The 13,521-nt window shown below is 37.5% G+C and overlaps 1 protein-coding gene across 6 annotated transcripts in view; it reads left to right on the forward strand.

Moving 5' to 3' along the window:
• The first annotated feature begins 402 nt into the window (after positions 1-402).
• DCAF6 (DDB1 and CUL4 associated factor 6) overlaps positions 403-13,521 on the forward strand; it is a 125,950-nt gene continuing 112,831 nt past the window's right edge. For 5 of the 6 annotated variants that reach the window (XM_045546636.1, XM_045546637.1, XM_045546638.1 and 2 more), the window contains exons 1-2: positions 452-856; positions 11,618-11,679. In XM_045546636.1, coding sequence (XP_045402592.1) covers positions 760-856; positions 11,618-11,679 — 159 coding nt within the window. In that variant the 5' untranslated portion in view covers positions 452-759. Of the gene's footprint in view, positions 857-11,617; positions 11,680-13,521 lie in introns of all 6 variants that reach the window. The other variant, XM_045546634.1, reaches the window with a different exon arrangement.

Raw genomic sequence — 13,521 nt, forward strand, 5'->3', positions numbered from 1 at the left:
AGCGCGCTTGCGCCCGCGGAGCCGCCTTCCGTGATTGGCCCGCCCCGAGGCGTGGGCGGGGTCGCGCCGGAACCTCCCACTTCTCCTTTCCGCCCTGGAGGCCATGTTGGAAAAGGGAAAGTGAAGCCGCACCGGCTCTAAGGCCCCGTCGCATTGACTAATGAGGCCCGTAGTTAAAATGGGCTTTTCGGGTCTTCCGTGCCCCAACTAAAGATGACGCCGCACAACTCTTCCTTTGAACTGAAGACTCGTGAGCGAGAGACTACAGACACCAACTTCTTCTCTTTCTACGCCTCTTTTATCCATAGAGAATTAAGGCTTTGGCTAGAGCGGCCTGAATCCACTTCTCCAGGGTGAGGGAAGCCGTGGCGCACACTGGCCTCCGTTCCAGGGTGCTCATCCTCTCGCGAGAAAGGCGTGGAAGGGAGGGTGTCCCGGCGGAGGAGAGGGAGGAGCCGCGACCGCCTCCGCCCCCGCCTCCTGCCGTTGAGGGGGGCCGCGGGAGGAGACTGTTGCTGATCTCGGGATGTTCTGGGTAGTCTGAGGAGGAGAGTATGGAGCGAGCTCCTGCCCGGGTGCGGCCGGGCTTCGGGGGCCGGGGCGGCGCCGCCGCCGCTGCCGTCTCGGTCTAACGCCGCGCCCGCGAGTCCCGGCGCGCGGATGGTGCCCGTGCGGCCCGGGTGTTGATCCGCGTGTCCCCTCCCCCGCCTCCCCTCCCCCACCGGTGGTCTCCCCTCCCACCCCGGCTCCGGCAGAGCCATGTCTCGGGGTGGCTCCTTCCCACACCTGTTGTGGGACGTGAGGAAAAGGTCCCTCGGGCTGGAGGACCCGTCCCGGCTCCGGAGCCGCTACCTGGGTGAGCGAGGGCCCCAGGGCGGGGGCGCTGAGGTCGCCGCCCAGAGGTGGGGGAGGGGGTCGCGCCGCCGGGGCTGTTGGAGGTGGGACGGCGCCTCGGCAGGGGCGCCCGGGGACCGGGGTGCTGGGTGGGGCTCGGCCTCCGGACTGCGCGCCCGGGCCCGCCACCGTCAAGCCCCCTGGGCGTGCTGTCGGACGCCGCCCTCGCTAGGTTTTCCTCGAAGGGCTGGGCCACGGGCAGAAGGTGCTGGGGCTCGGAAAGGTGCTGGGGTCGCTGCTGGGTCGGGGACTCAGGAGGAGACTCGCGGAACCTCACGGAGCTGCAGCGTTTAGAGCAAAAGTTGGCGCTTTTGCTCTTCTCCTGCGCTCTCTCCCCGCTCAACCCGAGAACCGAAGTTTTTGTTGCCCAGACCCTGCCCTTCAGTCTCCAGAGGGTTCAGGTGTCAGCCGCGACGCGTTGACCACGCTCAGGGACTCCGGGGTCGGCACAGACTCGGCGTGAACTTGCGCGGCGCCGAGCCAGAGCCTAAAAGTGACGGCCGAGCTCCCCGCCCCCGCGCGCTCCCGGTTCCACCCCGCCGTGCAGCCCGTTTGGACCGCGCAAAGCCGGTGTAGGGTTTCACGTTCCTCTTCCCACCCCTGGAAAACACACTTGGCATTTACTGTTTCCCAGTTAAGCTTTCTAAAAACAACCTTCAGTACCTGAGGGAACACTAGTCCACTTTTTCTTTTTGGTTTGGTTTTGGATAACATTGTTTTGTGAGGATTCTGGGTCACGCCTGTGTCAACTAAAAAGTTGTTTCTTAAAAGTGGACGTGCTCAGTAAGGGTGTTTTCTGTTTCTTTCTGTGCATTCTTTTTATTACCTTTTCTTTTCGGAGGTAAGGCAGACAGCATCAAATAATTTTTTGCTTTCCAACTTATCACTTCTTGTTAGAAAAAAGTATTTGTTGGTGGTATTTGTTTTTGATTTCAAATAAATAGAAGAAAATGAAATCTCGTTACAGCCAACAACAAAGTTCTGGTTTGTAAGTTACTTAAGACAGGTTAGTCTGCAATTTCTAAATTGTTGCTTTTTAGTAATTCGAATAGCATAAATACATTCTCCTTATAAAAATTCAATAAAAATGAAGCAAAAATCCCTGTGATCCCTCCCACTCCACTTCCATCCTGCCCTTAGAGGTAATAATGTTTTCTGTTTTCTGAATATTTTTCCAGACCTTTTTCTTCTTACAAGCTCATACGTATATATAAAAATGCTGTAGGGGTGTGTGTGTGTGAGAGAGAGAGAGAGAATACAACTGAATACATGGTATCATTTTTGTAAGCATTGTTTTGCAACTTGCTTTTTCTACAGTACTTTTTGGAGATCTTTCCATTACTACTGTGTAATAATTTAAAAGGCAAAATGGATCTAAAAACAGATCCATTTTGCGTTTTAAATTATTACACAGTAGTTAACAGTATGAAGTACCATAGTCTACTCAACCTTTCTTTAAATGAACGTTCACCATTACTAACAGCACTGCCAATGAACATACTTGTACGTGACTTTGTGCATTTGTTGTAGGATAAGTACCTAGAGTGGTGATTAATCATTTTAAAATTAAACATCTGTAGAGAGTACTTATTAAAGCCATAAACCTAAAAAGGTGTGCAATATTTCTTTTAGAATTTTTTTTTCTGAGAACTTAATTTTAGCTTAAAACAAACATCAACATTGGTTTGCATGGATGAATATAATTTGGTCCTCATCTCAATTACTTGGGCACTTTAAATAAGCACTTATGTGTAGTTTTATATATTAATGTTTACTTCTGGTTCAATTAATTCAGCTGTATCTATGATTGAGTTAATTAAAATATAAAAAAACCATACACTTTGTTTTTCCCTTCCTACTCTAACTCCCTAATGGAAGTGGAGTTTGTGTGTTGGGTGCAGGGAAATTGAAGGTCCACTGGCTTTAGCAGAAAGCCTGAACTATAGTTCTTTAAATATATGTATGTGTATAGGGAGTTCTTTATCTTAAGTAATATTTTAAGTCTGATAGTGTGTATTTATAGTAAGCACATTTTTGAAACAGCTTCTTTAATAGTGGTTTTCTAAGTATTTGAAAATAGTTTGTAAAGAACAGTAATTTCTTGGTCTTTACCCTTAGTCGGCCTTTACACCATTAGTTTATCCGACTCTTCCACACTTCAGTGCTAACCTTATCTCTGCATTCATAAAACAGCAAAATCCACATTAGTAGTGTCTGAATTAATGATGCTTTTAAAAGAAATGACTTTCCCCCAGTTTTATTGAGGTATAATTGACAGTTTAAAATTGTATATATTTAAAGTATACAACTTACAACTTGATAATTTGATATATACAATCAAGCTAATTAAAATACACCTCATGAAATTACTTTTTTTTGTGGTGATAAAATGACTTTTTCAACTGCAGTACTCTTATAAAGCCTTCCTTTTAAAAGTCAAATTCCATGCCCAAAGATTTTAGAAAGTACATAGATTCCTTCTTTTAAAAGACTTCAATATTTATACATTATGATTAGCTACAAGATTGAGATTAAATATTTTTCCGTTATATTTACTTTATTTGTATTTCTTATAATGAATTACTGCTAAATAACAGTAAAATTGGGATAGAACAAATGGACAGATTTTTCCTGTAACATTTACATTTCACATTATTTCACCATAACACATATGTTTCCAAGCTTTTTAATTGATTTTACTTAAATTGATTAATTACCCCTTTTCTTCTCATCAAACAAAATTACAGTTCACAAAATATCCTTTTTATGTTGTGGGAATAAAGATGTATAATTTCCCATAGGTTATTTATGAGAAAAAGATGTATGTGTTTACTTGTAGCTCCCAAATGCAGAAAATTCACCTGAGCCAATAGTGTGTTGTTTTGGACTAGCATGGATTCAGAAGCTAGGCCAGGCATTGTAATCTTCTTGAGCCTGATCTAAATTCTAATGTATGATTTTTTTTTTTTAAAGAATAATTGTCAGAGGACAGAGTCTGAGACACCTATAGGTTTAAATGTTTCAAAGTTTCTTTAATTATACTAGCAGTAGAGTAGTGCTTTTGGTTTCCAGTGATTGTTATAATATCATTGTAGCCACACATATTTCATTTCCATATGTATGTACAGTTTTATAAAGATAAACATTGCTTATAATAAAAACTATTATTTCGGTACATTTCCTGTTTCTACCTATATTTTTCTCCTTTTGTGGACAGACTTGCCTACAACTTAAATTTACACTTTCTAACCCTTCTAAATTAAAAGATAGTAAGTGACAAAAAAGTAATTTTAAGAAACTTTTCAACAGGTTCTTGCTATAATGTGTAAAATGTTTAGTATAAAATGTTTAAATTATGATTAGGCAGCCAATGAAAATTTTTTTGGTGGAGATTGAAATCTAGTCTTTTTGTGAGGGTTTTAGGAAGTCAGTGTCTTTTGAATATTATTAGAGTCAGTATGTATTGAAATGGATACTTTTTCATTGAGATTATTCCTAGTTCAAGTTGGTGTTTGGAAATAAAAAAGAGAGAATATACTTTAATGTATACTGAATACATCTATGTTCTGCATTACCAGGTTCTTCCTAATGTGTTGCCAAGTTATATGAAGGTCCATAAGTTCTGACTCCTTTTTTAGCCTCTGCGGAAAATAATGGAATATCTGTATTTTGTTTCTCTTGTCTTGAAATTTCAATGAAAGTTGAAAAATGTATGATTTTATGACTGAAAATTGACTGTCAATTATAATCATAAAATACAGTATACTGATAATTGCCGGTATATAGAAATACAATGAATTTTTTTTTTTTTTATATTGGCCTTACATTCTGCAGCCTCACTAAACCTACTCATCAGTTCTTGTAATTTCCACTTGTATGCTTTCCTTCCTTTCTTCCATCGGCCCTCCCTCACTGGAGCGGGACTTCAGTAGAATCTTGAGTAGAAGTAGTGAGAGTGGGCATCCTTGCCTTATTCTAGATTGTAGATGGGAAGCATTGTCTTTCATTATTAAGTATGTTGTTGGCTGTAGGTTTTTTATAAATGCCCTTTATCAGATTGAGGAAGTTTACTTCTATTCCTAGATCACTGATAGTGTTTATCATGACTGGCTGTTGAATTTTGTCAGGGTTTATTCTGCATTTCTTGAGATGATTTTATGATTTTTTATTACTGATACTGTTAATGTGTTATAGTAACATATTGATTGATTTTTGAATGTTGAGCCAACATTCAATTCTGGGCTAATTCCAACTCGATTATGGTAAATGATCCTTTATATATCGATGGCTTCAATTTTGGTAAGAATTTTGTGCTTATGTTCATAAAGGATATTGATCTGTAGTTTTCTTGTAGTGTTTTTACCTGGTTTTAGTATCGGGATAATGCTGGCCTCATAAATGAGTTTGGATGTGTTATTTTTTTCTGAACAGTTTATATAGAATTGAAATTACTTTTTTCTTAAATGTTCGATGGATCTCCTCATTGGTACCATCTGGGCTTGGAGTTTTCTTTGTGCATAGGTTTTTTTAAAATACTTTAAAAAAATTTTTATTTGGAGATAATTGTAAATGAATATGCAGTTGTAAGAAATAATACAAAGAGATCCCATATACCCTCTGACCAGTTCCCCCCAGTGATAACATTTTGTATAACTCTAGCATAGTGTCACAACCTGGAAATTGACATGGATACAGTCAGTGCACTCCTGTGTGTGCGTGTATGTGTTCGTTCTGTACAGTTTAACAGATGAATTTTAATTAAGTTTAATGGACTAATGTTGATTTTAATAGATTAATGTGGTTAAAACACAAGACTGTTCCATCACCAGAATCTTCAGTGATACTTTTTTATAGACACAGCTGTATCCTTTCCTCTCCACCACTTCTTGCCCCGGCAGCCATGAATCTGTTCTCCATTTCCATTATTTTGTAACTTTAAGAATGTTACGTAGCTAACGTATGTATATAACCTTACAAATGACAGTGTGTAACATTTTGAGATTGACTTTTTCACTCAGCATAATTCTCTTGAGATCCATCCAAGTTGTTCCATATATAAATAGTTTATTCCTTTTTGTTATTGAATAGTAGTCTGTGGTTTGGATGTATAATTGTTTAACCATTCACCTGTTGTTAGATATTTGGGTTGTTTCCAGTTTTGGGCTATTAAGAATAAAGCGGTTATTAACATTCATGTACAGGTTTTTGTATTAACGTAAATTTTCATTTCTCTGGGATAAATGCCTAAAGAATGCAGTTACTGGGCCATATGATAAGCACATTATTTAATTTATTTTAAGAATGCCATGCTCTTTTTCCAGCACCATTTTTCGTTCCTGTCAGCCACATGTGAGTAATCCAGTTTCTCTGTATCCTCTCCAGCATTTGATATTATCAACTTTATTTTAGCCATTCTGATGGCTATGTACTGATATTTCATTGTGGTTTTTTAATTTGCATTTCCCTAATGGGTATGTTGTTGAACATTCTTTCATGTGCTTATTTGCCATCTATATAATTTCAATGAAATGTCTCTTAATGTCTCTTGTTCATTTTCTATTTGGATTATTTAATTTTTTCCAAATGTTGAGTTTTGAGAATTCCTTATGTATTTTAGGTACTAGTCCTTTGTTAGATACATGGTTTGCAAATCTTTTCACCTAGTTTGTAGTTTATCTTTCATGTTCCTCACAGAGTCTTTTGCAGAGCAAAGGTTTTTAATTTTGGTGTGATCCATTTTATCAATTTTTTCTTTTAAGGGTTATGCTTTTGGTATTGTGTCTAAGAACTCTTATCATTAGATCCTGAAAATTGTCTCCTGCGTTTTTTGTAAAACTTTATAGTTTTACATTTAAATCTAGGATTCATTTTGAGTTAATTTTTGGATAAGATGTGAAGTTTAGATTGAAGTTCATTTTTATGCCTATGAATGTCCACTTACTCCAGTACCATTTGTTGAAAAGGCTATAGTTCCTTCATTGAATTGCTTTTATACCTTTGTTAAAAATCAGTTGGACATACTTGTATGAATCTAATTCTGAGTTCTTTATTCTGTTTAGTTGATGTGTATATTTATCCCTCTGTGAATATTATAGTGTCTTGCTTACTGTAGCTATATATTTCATAGTACACGTTAACATCTGGGTAGAGTGATTTTTTTTTTCCCTACCTTATCTTTCACAAAATTGTTTTAGCTGTTCCAGATCCTGTGCCTTTCCATGTAAATTTTACAATAAACTTGTCCATGTCTCCAAATACTTTGCTGGGATTTTGAATAGGTATTGACTTATGGGAATGGACTCCCATAAGGGAGTGGACTTCCCAAACTGAATGGGATGTCAGTTTGGGAAGAACTGACATCTTTACTATGTTGAGTCTTCCAGTCCATTAACATGGTATGTCACTCTATTTATTTAGGTCTTTGACTTCTTTCATCAGCATTTTATAATTATCAGGATACAAATCCTCAACATGTTTTGTTAAATTTATGCCTAAATCTTTAATTTTTTGGAGCGATTATAAATGGTACTATGTTTAAGTTCAATTTCCACATTTTCGTTGTCAATATATAAAAATGTGATTCTTTTTTTGTGTGTTGATCTTGCATTCTGTGACCTTTGTGAGCTCACTTGTCAGTTCAAGAAGTTTTTTGGGTATATTCCTGCCGGTTTTATACATAGATAATCATGCCACCTTCCAGTAGGGATAGTTTTGTTTCTTTCTATCCAATTTCTGTGGTTTTTTTCTTTCTTTTTCTTATGTTATTGCATTGGCTGGAACTTCTAATACTGTGTTTAATAATAGTGGTAAGAGTGAGCATCCTTGTCTTGTTCCTGATTTTAGGTAGAAAATATTCAGTCTTTCACCATTCAGTATCATGTCTATAGGTGCTCTTTCTCAGGCTGAAGAGGTTTCCCTCTATTCCTAGTTTGCTGAAAGTGCTTATCATGAATAGATTCAATCAGAGAATCAGGACCCCTGGGAGTTATTAATACATACACATACATACACACAAAGACACGGCATAGGGATTTTACCATATATCATTGTGGATACTCACTAAACAGTCTCTGTAAAGTTGTTCTCTTCTCTTCTTGTCTGATGCTGGGGCTTTATATCCAAAGGTCTGACAGTTAGGAAGGGAAGGTTGTTATAACGTAGGAGGAAGCAAGGGTAAGCTTGAACCTATGCGCATGAGCCGGATCTCATGACAGAATCTGTGTCAGATCTCACCATCTCCAGTCTAATTGATGTGGGTGCTCTACAGGAAAAATTAGCACCCTTTATTATGGACTTACATATATAATTGGTCCAGTATTTGAAGAAGCTAAAGGAGGAACCAGAGAAATGTGGGACAGTTATAGGTCAAGTTGCTGCTCACTCCAACAGGGCAGCAGATAAGCAATAATGGTTGTGAATTACACAAGCCTCTGCTCCTACCTTCTAGGCATGAAAACCAATATGGCTGTTGCTTTACTTCCCCTCTCCAAGTCTTGTGCAAAAATGATTGGTGATTTCACCCTAACCAGAAACATACAGGAAAGGAATTCTGGAAAACAGTAGTTCAGTCTAGTTGAGTTGACATATCTCACAACCGCTACGCTTCTGTTTTGCTTGTTGTTTATTGTAAAGTTCATGGTAGGAATGGAAAGGGGTTTCCTGCTCCTCCCTTAAGGATAGGCAATTAATTTGTGCCCCTTGCTTAGGACAAAACGTTTGCCTTTGCCTGAAACAGGGAGGTGGTGGTTTCCTGTCTCAGAGGTAGTGAACCTTTACTGAGACTGTTTGCTAAGGTTTCACCCCTTAGCTTAAGGCTTTTGTTTCCCATGAGAGCATGGCCTAGAAAGTGAGTGGAGTTTCATTCCTGTGCCCTACCAGACAGGGGCTCTCTCAAGTCTCCTGCCCCCTTTTCACTGTTTCTTATGAGTACTTGGTGAGAGCTCATGGAAAATTGCTTGTGACCGAGTGCAGACTCTGCTTGTATCCAGGGTTCCCAGAGAAATCTAAACTCTCTCTAGTGCATAATTGGCATTTAAGCATTCATTTAAATTTTTGCAGGTTTCTTCTTACATACTCCAGTGTCAGTCACCTCTTTTGTCCTATGCTCTACCAAAGATGAAATAGTTCTTGTTCCATCTCTCCTTGGAACTAAAGCCTGAGAGAATAAATTTTGTGCAGCAAAAGTGTAGTATATTTCAAGTTAGATATTTAAACCTTGTCCCGATGTTTCTTGTTCAAGTATCTCAGAGTCTAGTAAGGGAGATAGTTGTATGAATAAATAAATTACAAAGCTGTTTAGTAAGTTATACAGTGATTAAAAATGAGCAATAGCTTTGTATTTATTTTCATTGAAAGATGTTTGCCATGTATTATTGAGTGATAATACAGATTACAGAACAGAATGGATATTATGATGCTAATAATTTCTTCATTGATTCAGCAAATGTGTGTGAAATACCTGCTTTGTGGTAGGCCCTGTTCTAGGCACTTGGAAAACTTTGGTGAACAAAAGAGTGTCCTTTTCTTATGGAGCTTAAAGTCTACTAATGTAAAGAGGCAGCTTGGGTTGCAGAAAGACTTGAGTAAGAAGCCACAATGGCAATTTCATCCATAAAAAGTGCGTAATCATTGGGAGAAGATTCTTCATGGCTCTTTTGAATTTATTATGCACATATTATGAGCAGAAGCACTAGCTTTGTTCTGGACTGTCTTTCCAGCGATGTTTGTATAGTGAACAGCCTTGGAAGATACAGTATCTCCCTCTGGAGCAGAGAGCAAGTTTGTTTATTTTCTAGTATTGTAACAATGATGTCTCCGAAGGTCAGGCAGGTTTGCTTGATGTAAGATTTGGGTTCCCTCAGTTCAGGCAGGGTTCCTTAGCTGTGGTTTAAACCTTTTACATGCGTAGCATCCATTCAGGCCTCTCTGAGTTCCCTATGAGATTTGGGGGACAAGAGTAACAAATGCAGACTTGAAGCTCATGCTGGTTGCTGTGCTGTGATTAGTAAAATTTTTTGCCTCTGATGTAGGAGTCTTGTGTCTTTTGCCAGCATCCAAGAAATGGTGCCAGGCTAATTGGTTATCTTGCAAATAGGCCAGACAGACCCTTCACAGTTTTTAATAGCATTCAAGTGTGAGTTTATTTTTATTTTGAGGGACTCAGTTCTTATTTTATGGTGACTTTTAGCTTCTGTTTCTTGGTACTGCATTTAATTACTAAAACGGTAATAGTAGATGGTTTTTGTTAGTGTGCTCTAGGAGCACACTTTATGAGATGGATGGACAACACAATCTGTTTTATCTCGAAAGTCACATACAAAAATATCATTCAGGAACTATTTAATTATATCATGTCTCACTATATGCTTGTATGTATAAATTTCATATGTTAAAGAGTTCTTGCTAGAACAACTTTGTCTTCTATTCTCTTATGTCCTACTGCCATTTTCTCCAGATCAAAATGGCTAGAAGTGTGTTTTCAAATTCAGGTGTTAAAAATTTGGAAAAAAAGTTTCAAGTACTTTAGCATTTTAGTGAGTTCTAATTGTCATATTATTAATTTGAATACCTTGTTTCTTAACTATAAGCCAGATTACCAAGCCTGCCTTTGGCCAAAAGGAAATGAGTTGTAAAAAATCTGTTTACTACTATGAGTATCTTTTTGTGATTTGAAAAGGTAATTATGTAAAATACAACCTAGTTCATGAAAACACTTTACTGAATGTCTTTAGGTTGTTTTATTCCAATAAGTTTAGGAACTATAGAACATCTATCTGCCTTCCCAAAAAACTCCCATAATTATCCATAATTGTTTATTTTTTTTAACCTATATGGTCGTCCTTTACCTAGCCATCTTACCAGTTAAAAAACAAGAAAGAAATAAATTGGCTTCAAGAGGATCTCGATCTTTACATTGAATGGCAAGAAAGCACAGTAGAGAAATCTGCCCTTTGTGACAGCATACAAAAAATACAGGCAAATTTAATTAGCGATCTCACTAGCCTGATTACTTAATTATCATTCTTTGTCATAAACTCAGCTTCCTTTCGTTACAGCTTCTCAGTTAACATGCTTTTTGATCTATCTTTGGCAAAGATGATTCATTCTTTAAAGGGACATATTTCTCTTTTTCAAAGAAGGGACTTACTCTATTTTTGCAATATTTTAACTATTCCGTTATTGATGGGCATTTAGGCTGATTTTATGTTTGCTGCCAAATTTCATCATTGTAAAATTAACTTTAAAATACTTTGACATTTCTAAAATTTAGATATGTTTAAAAATAGATGCTTTAACCAACTGGCATATTGTTTATTATCTTTGTCCTCTCACTAGAGGGCAGAAATCTTTTTGTTTTATTTTACCACTGTAGTCCTACCTTCTAGAACATTACCTGAAACAAAGTACTTAATAAATATTCGTTGAATGAATGAATGAATGAGGAAACATTTGAGCATTTACTGTGGTCCAGACACTGTGCTAAGCCCTTGCTGTCCTTGAATCATTTTGTCCTTAGAATAACCACATAAGATAGGTATCTAAAGAGGAAATTAAGGCTTAAAAGGAGGTTAATTTGCCCAATATCACTTAGTTTATAAAATGGCAGAACTGAAATTAGAGCTTGAATCTACCTTATTATGCCAGATCCTAGGCTCTTCAATATTATACTTTTCTCACCAACGAGTTGTATGCTTTATTTAGTTTTTTCTTTCTTTTTAAACAGGAAGAAGAGAATTTATCCAAAGATTAAAACTTGAAGCAACCCTAAATGTGCATGATGGCTGTGTAAGTAATAGTTAATTTTTAACTCTGAAGGCCTTTAATACTACATGTCTAAATGTTTGATGAAATGCCCCAATCCTCCTAGAAGGGATTGTGACTAACTATAATACAATGGGAGACTAAAGTTTTACATTAAAACATAAAACTGGGCCTGGTGTGGTGGCTCATGCCTTTAATTCCAGCACATTGGGAGGCCAAGGCAGGAGGACTGCTTGAGGTCTGGAGTTTGAGACCAGCCTGAGCAACATAGTGAGACCTCATCTCTACAAAAAAAATAGAAAAAAAAAATTAACTGGGTGTGGTGGCAGCATGCCTATAATCCCAGCTACTCAGGAGGCTGAGGCAGGAGGATAACCTTGAGCCTGGCAGTTGGAGGTTGCAGTGAGCTGTGATGATGCCACTACACTCTAGCCCGGGCAACAGAGCAAGACCCTGTCTGAAAACAAAAACAAAAACCTGTAAATCAAATGATTATTGATATAGTTGGATTAATATCTACCGTATTTGTTGCTGTCTATTTGTTACTCTTGCTCTTTGTTCCTGTTTTTGTCTTCCACTCTTCTGCCTTTTGTGGTTCTACTTGAGCATTTTATGTGATTTCATTCTCTCCTTTAGAATTTATCAGTTATATTCCTTTTTTAAACTTTTTTAGTGGTTGCCTTAGAGTTGGCAATATACACATATAACTAATCCAAGTCTATTTTATTTCAAATAATGCCATAGCACTTCATAGGTAGGATGAGTACAAAATAATCTTAAATTCTTTATCTTGTACCTTGTGTTATTGCTGTCATTCATTTCACTTACTTATAAGCATCCATAAGTATATTTTCATATATATGTGATATATACATATGCACACATAATCAAATACATTGTTATAATAATGTTATTTTGAACAGTAATTGAGATCAATTAAGAATAAGTAAAAGTTTTTATTTTGTTTTTACTTATTCCTCCTTCGATACTCTTTTCTTTATGTAGATCCAAGTTTCTGACCTATATTATTTTCCTTTTCTCAAAGAACTCCTTTCAACATTTCTTACAAGGTTGGTCTACTGGCAACAAATTCCCTCAATGTTTGTTTATCTGAGAAAATCTTTATTTGTCCTTTGGTTTTGCAGGGTAAGTTTTCAGGGTACAGAATTTTAGGTTGGTGGTTTTTTTTTCTCTTAATGTTTTAAATATTTCACACTTTGCTTTCTCTTTACATGATTTCTGAGTAGAAGTTAGATGTAATTCTTTTATTTGCTCTTCTTTGTTTTTTCCTTTGGCTTCTTTCAGGATTTTTTCTTTACCTTTGATTTTCTTTAGTTTGTGAAAATGACATGCCTAGGTGTAGTTCTTTTTGTATTTATCCTGGTTGGTGTTCTCTGAGCTTCCTGGATCTGTGATTTGGTGTCTGACATTCATTTGGGGGAAATTGTCAGCCATTATTATTTTATCTTTTTTTTTTCTTTTCTGTTGCTAGTTAACTTTGCAATAATATTATGTCAGCTATTTCGTCTTTTCTCTCTCCTCCTTCTGGTGTGCCATTATGCTTTAGTTTCAACTTTTGTAATTGTTGCACAGTCCTTGGGTATTCTGTTTTTTTCAGTCTTTGTTCTCTTTGCTGTTCAGTTTTGTAGGTTTTTATTCATATATCGTCAAGGTCAGAGACTATTTTCTCAGCCATGTCCAGTCTACTAATAAGCTCATCAAAGGCATTCTTCACTTCTGTTACATTGTTTTTTTTAATCTCTAACAATTCTTTTTTATTTTTTTCCAAATTTCCATCTCTGTTTACATTGGCCGTATGTTCTTACATGCTGTATACTTTATCCGTTAGAGATCTTAGCATGTTAA

Source organism: Lemur catta, chromosome 3 (genome assembly GCF_020740605.2).
Source record: "Lemur catta isolate mLemCat1 chromosome 3, mLemCat1.pri, whole genome shotgun sequence".
In the NCBI taxonomy this organism is placed as follows: Eukaryota; Metazoa; Chordata; class Mammalia; order Primates; family Lemuridae; genus Lemur; species Lemur catta.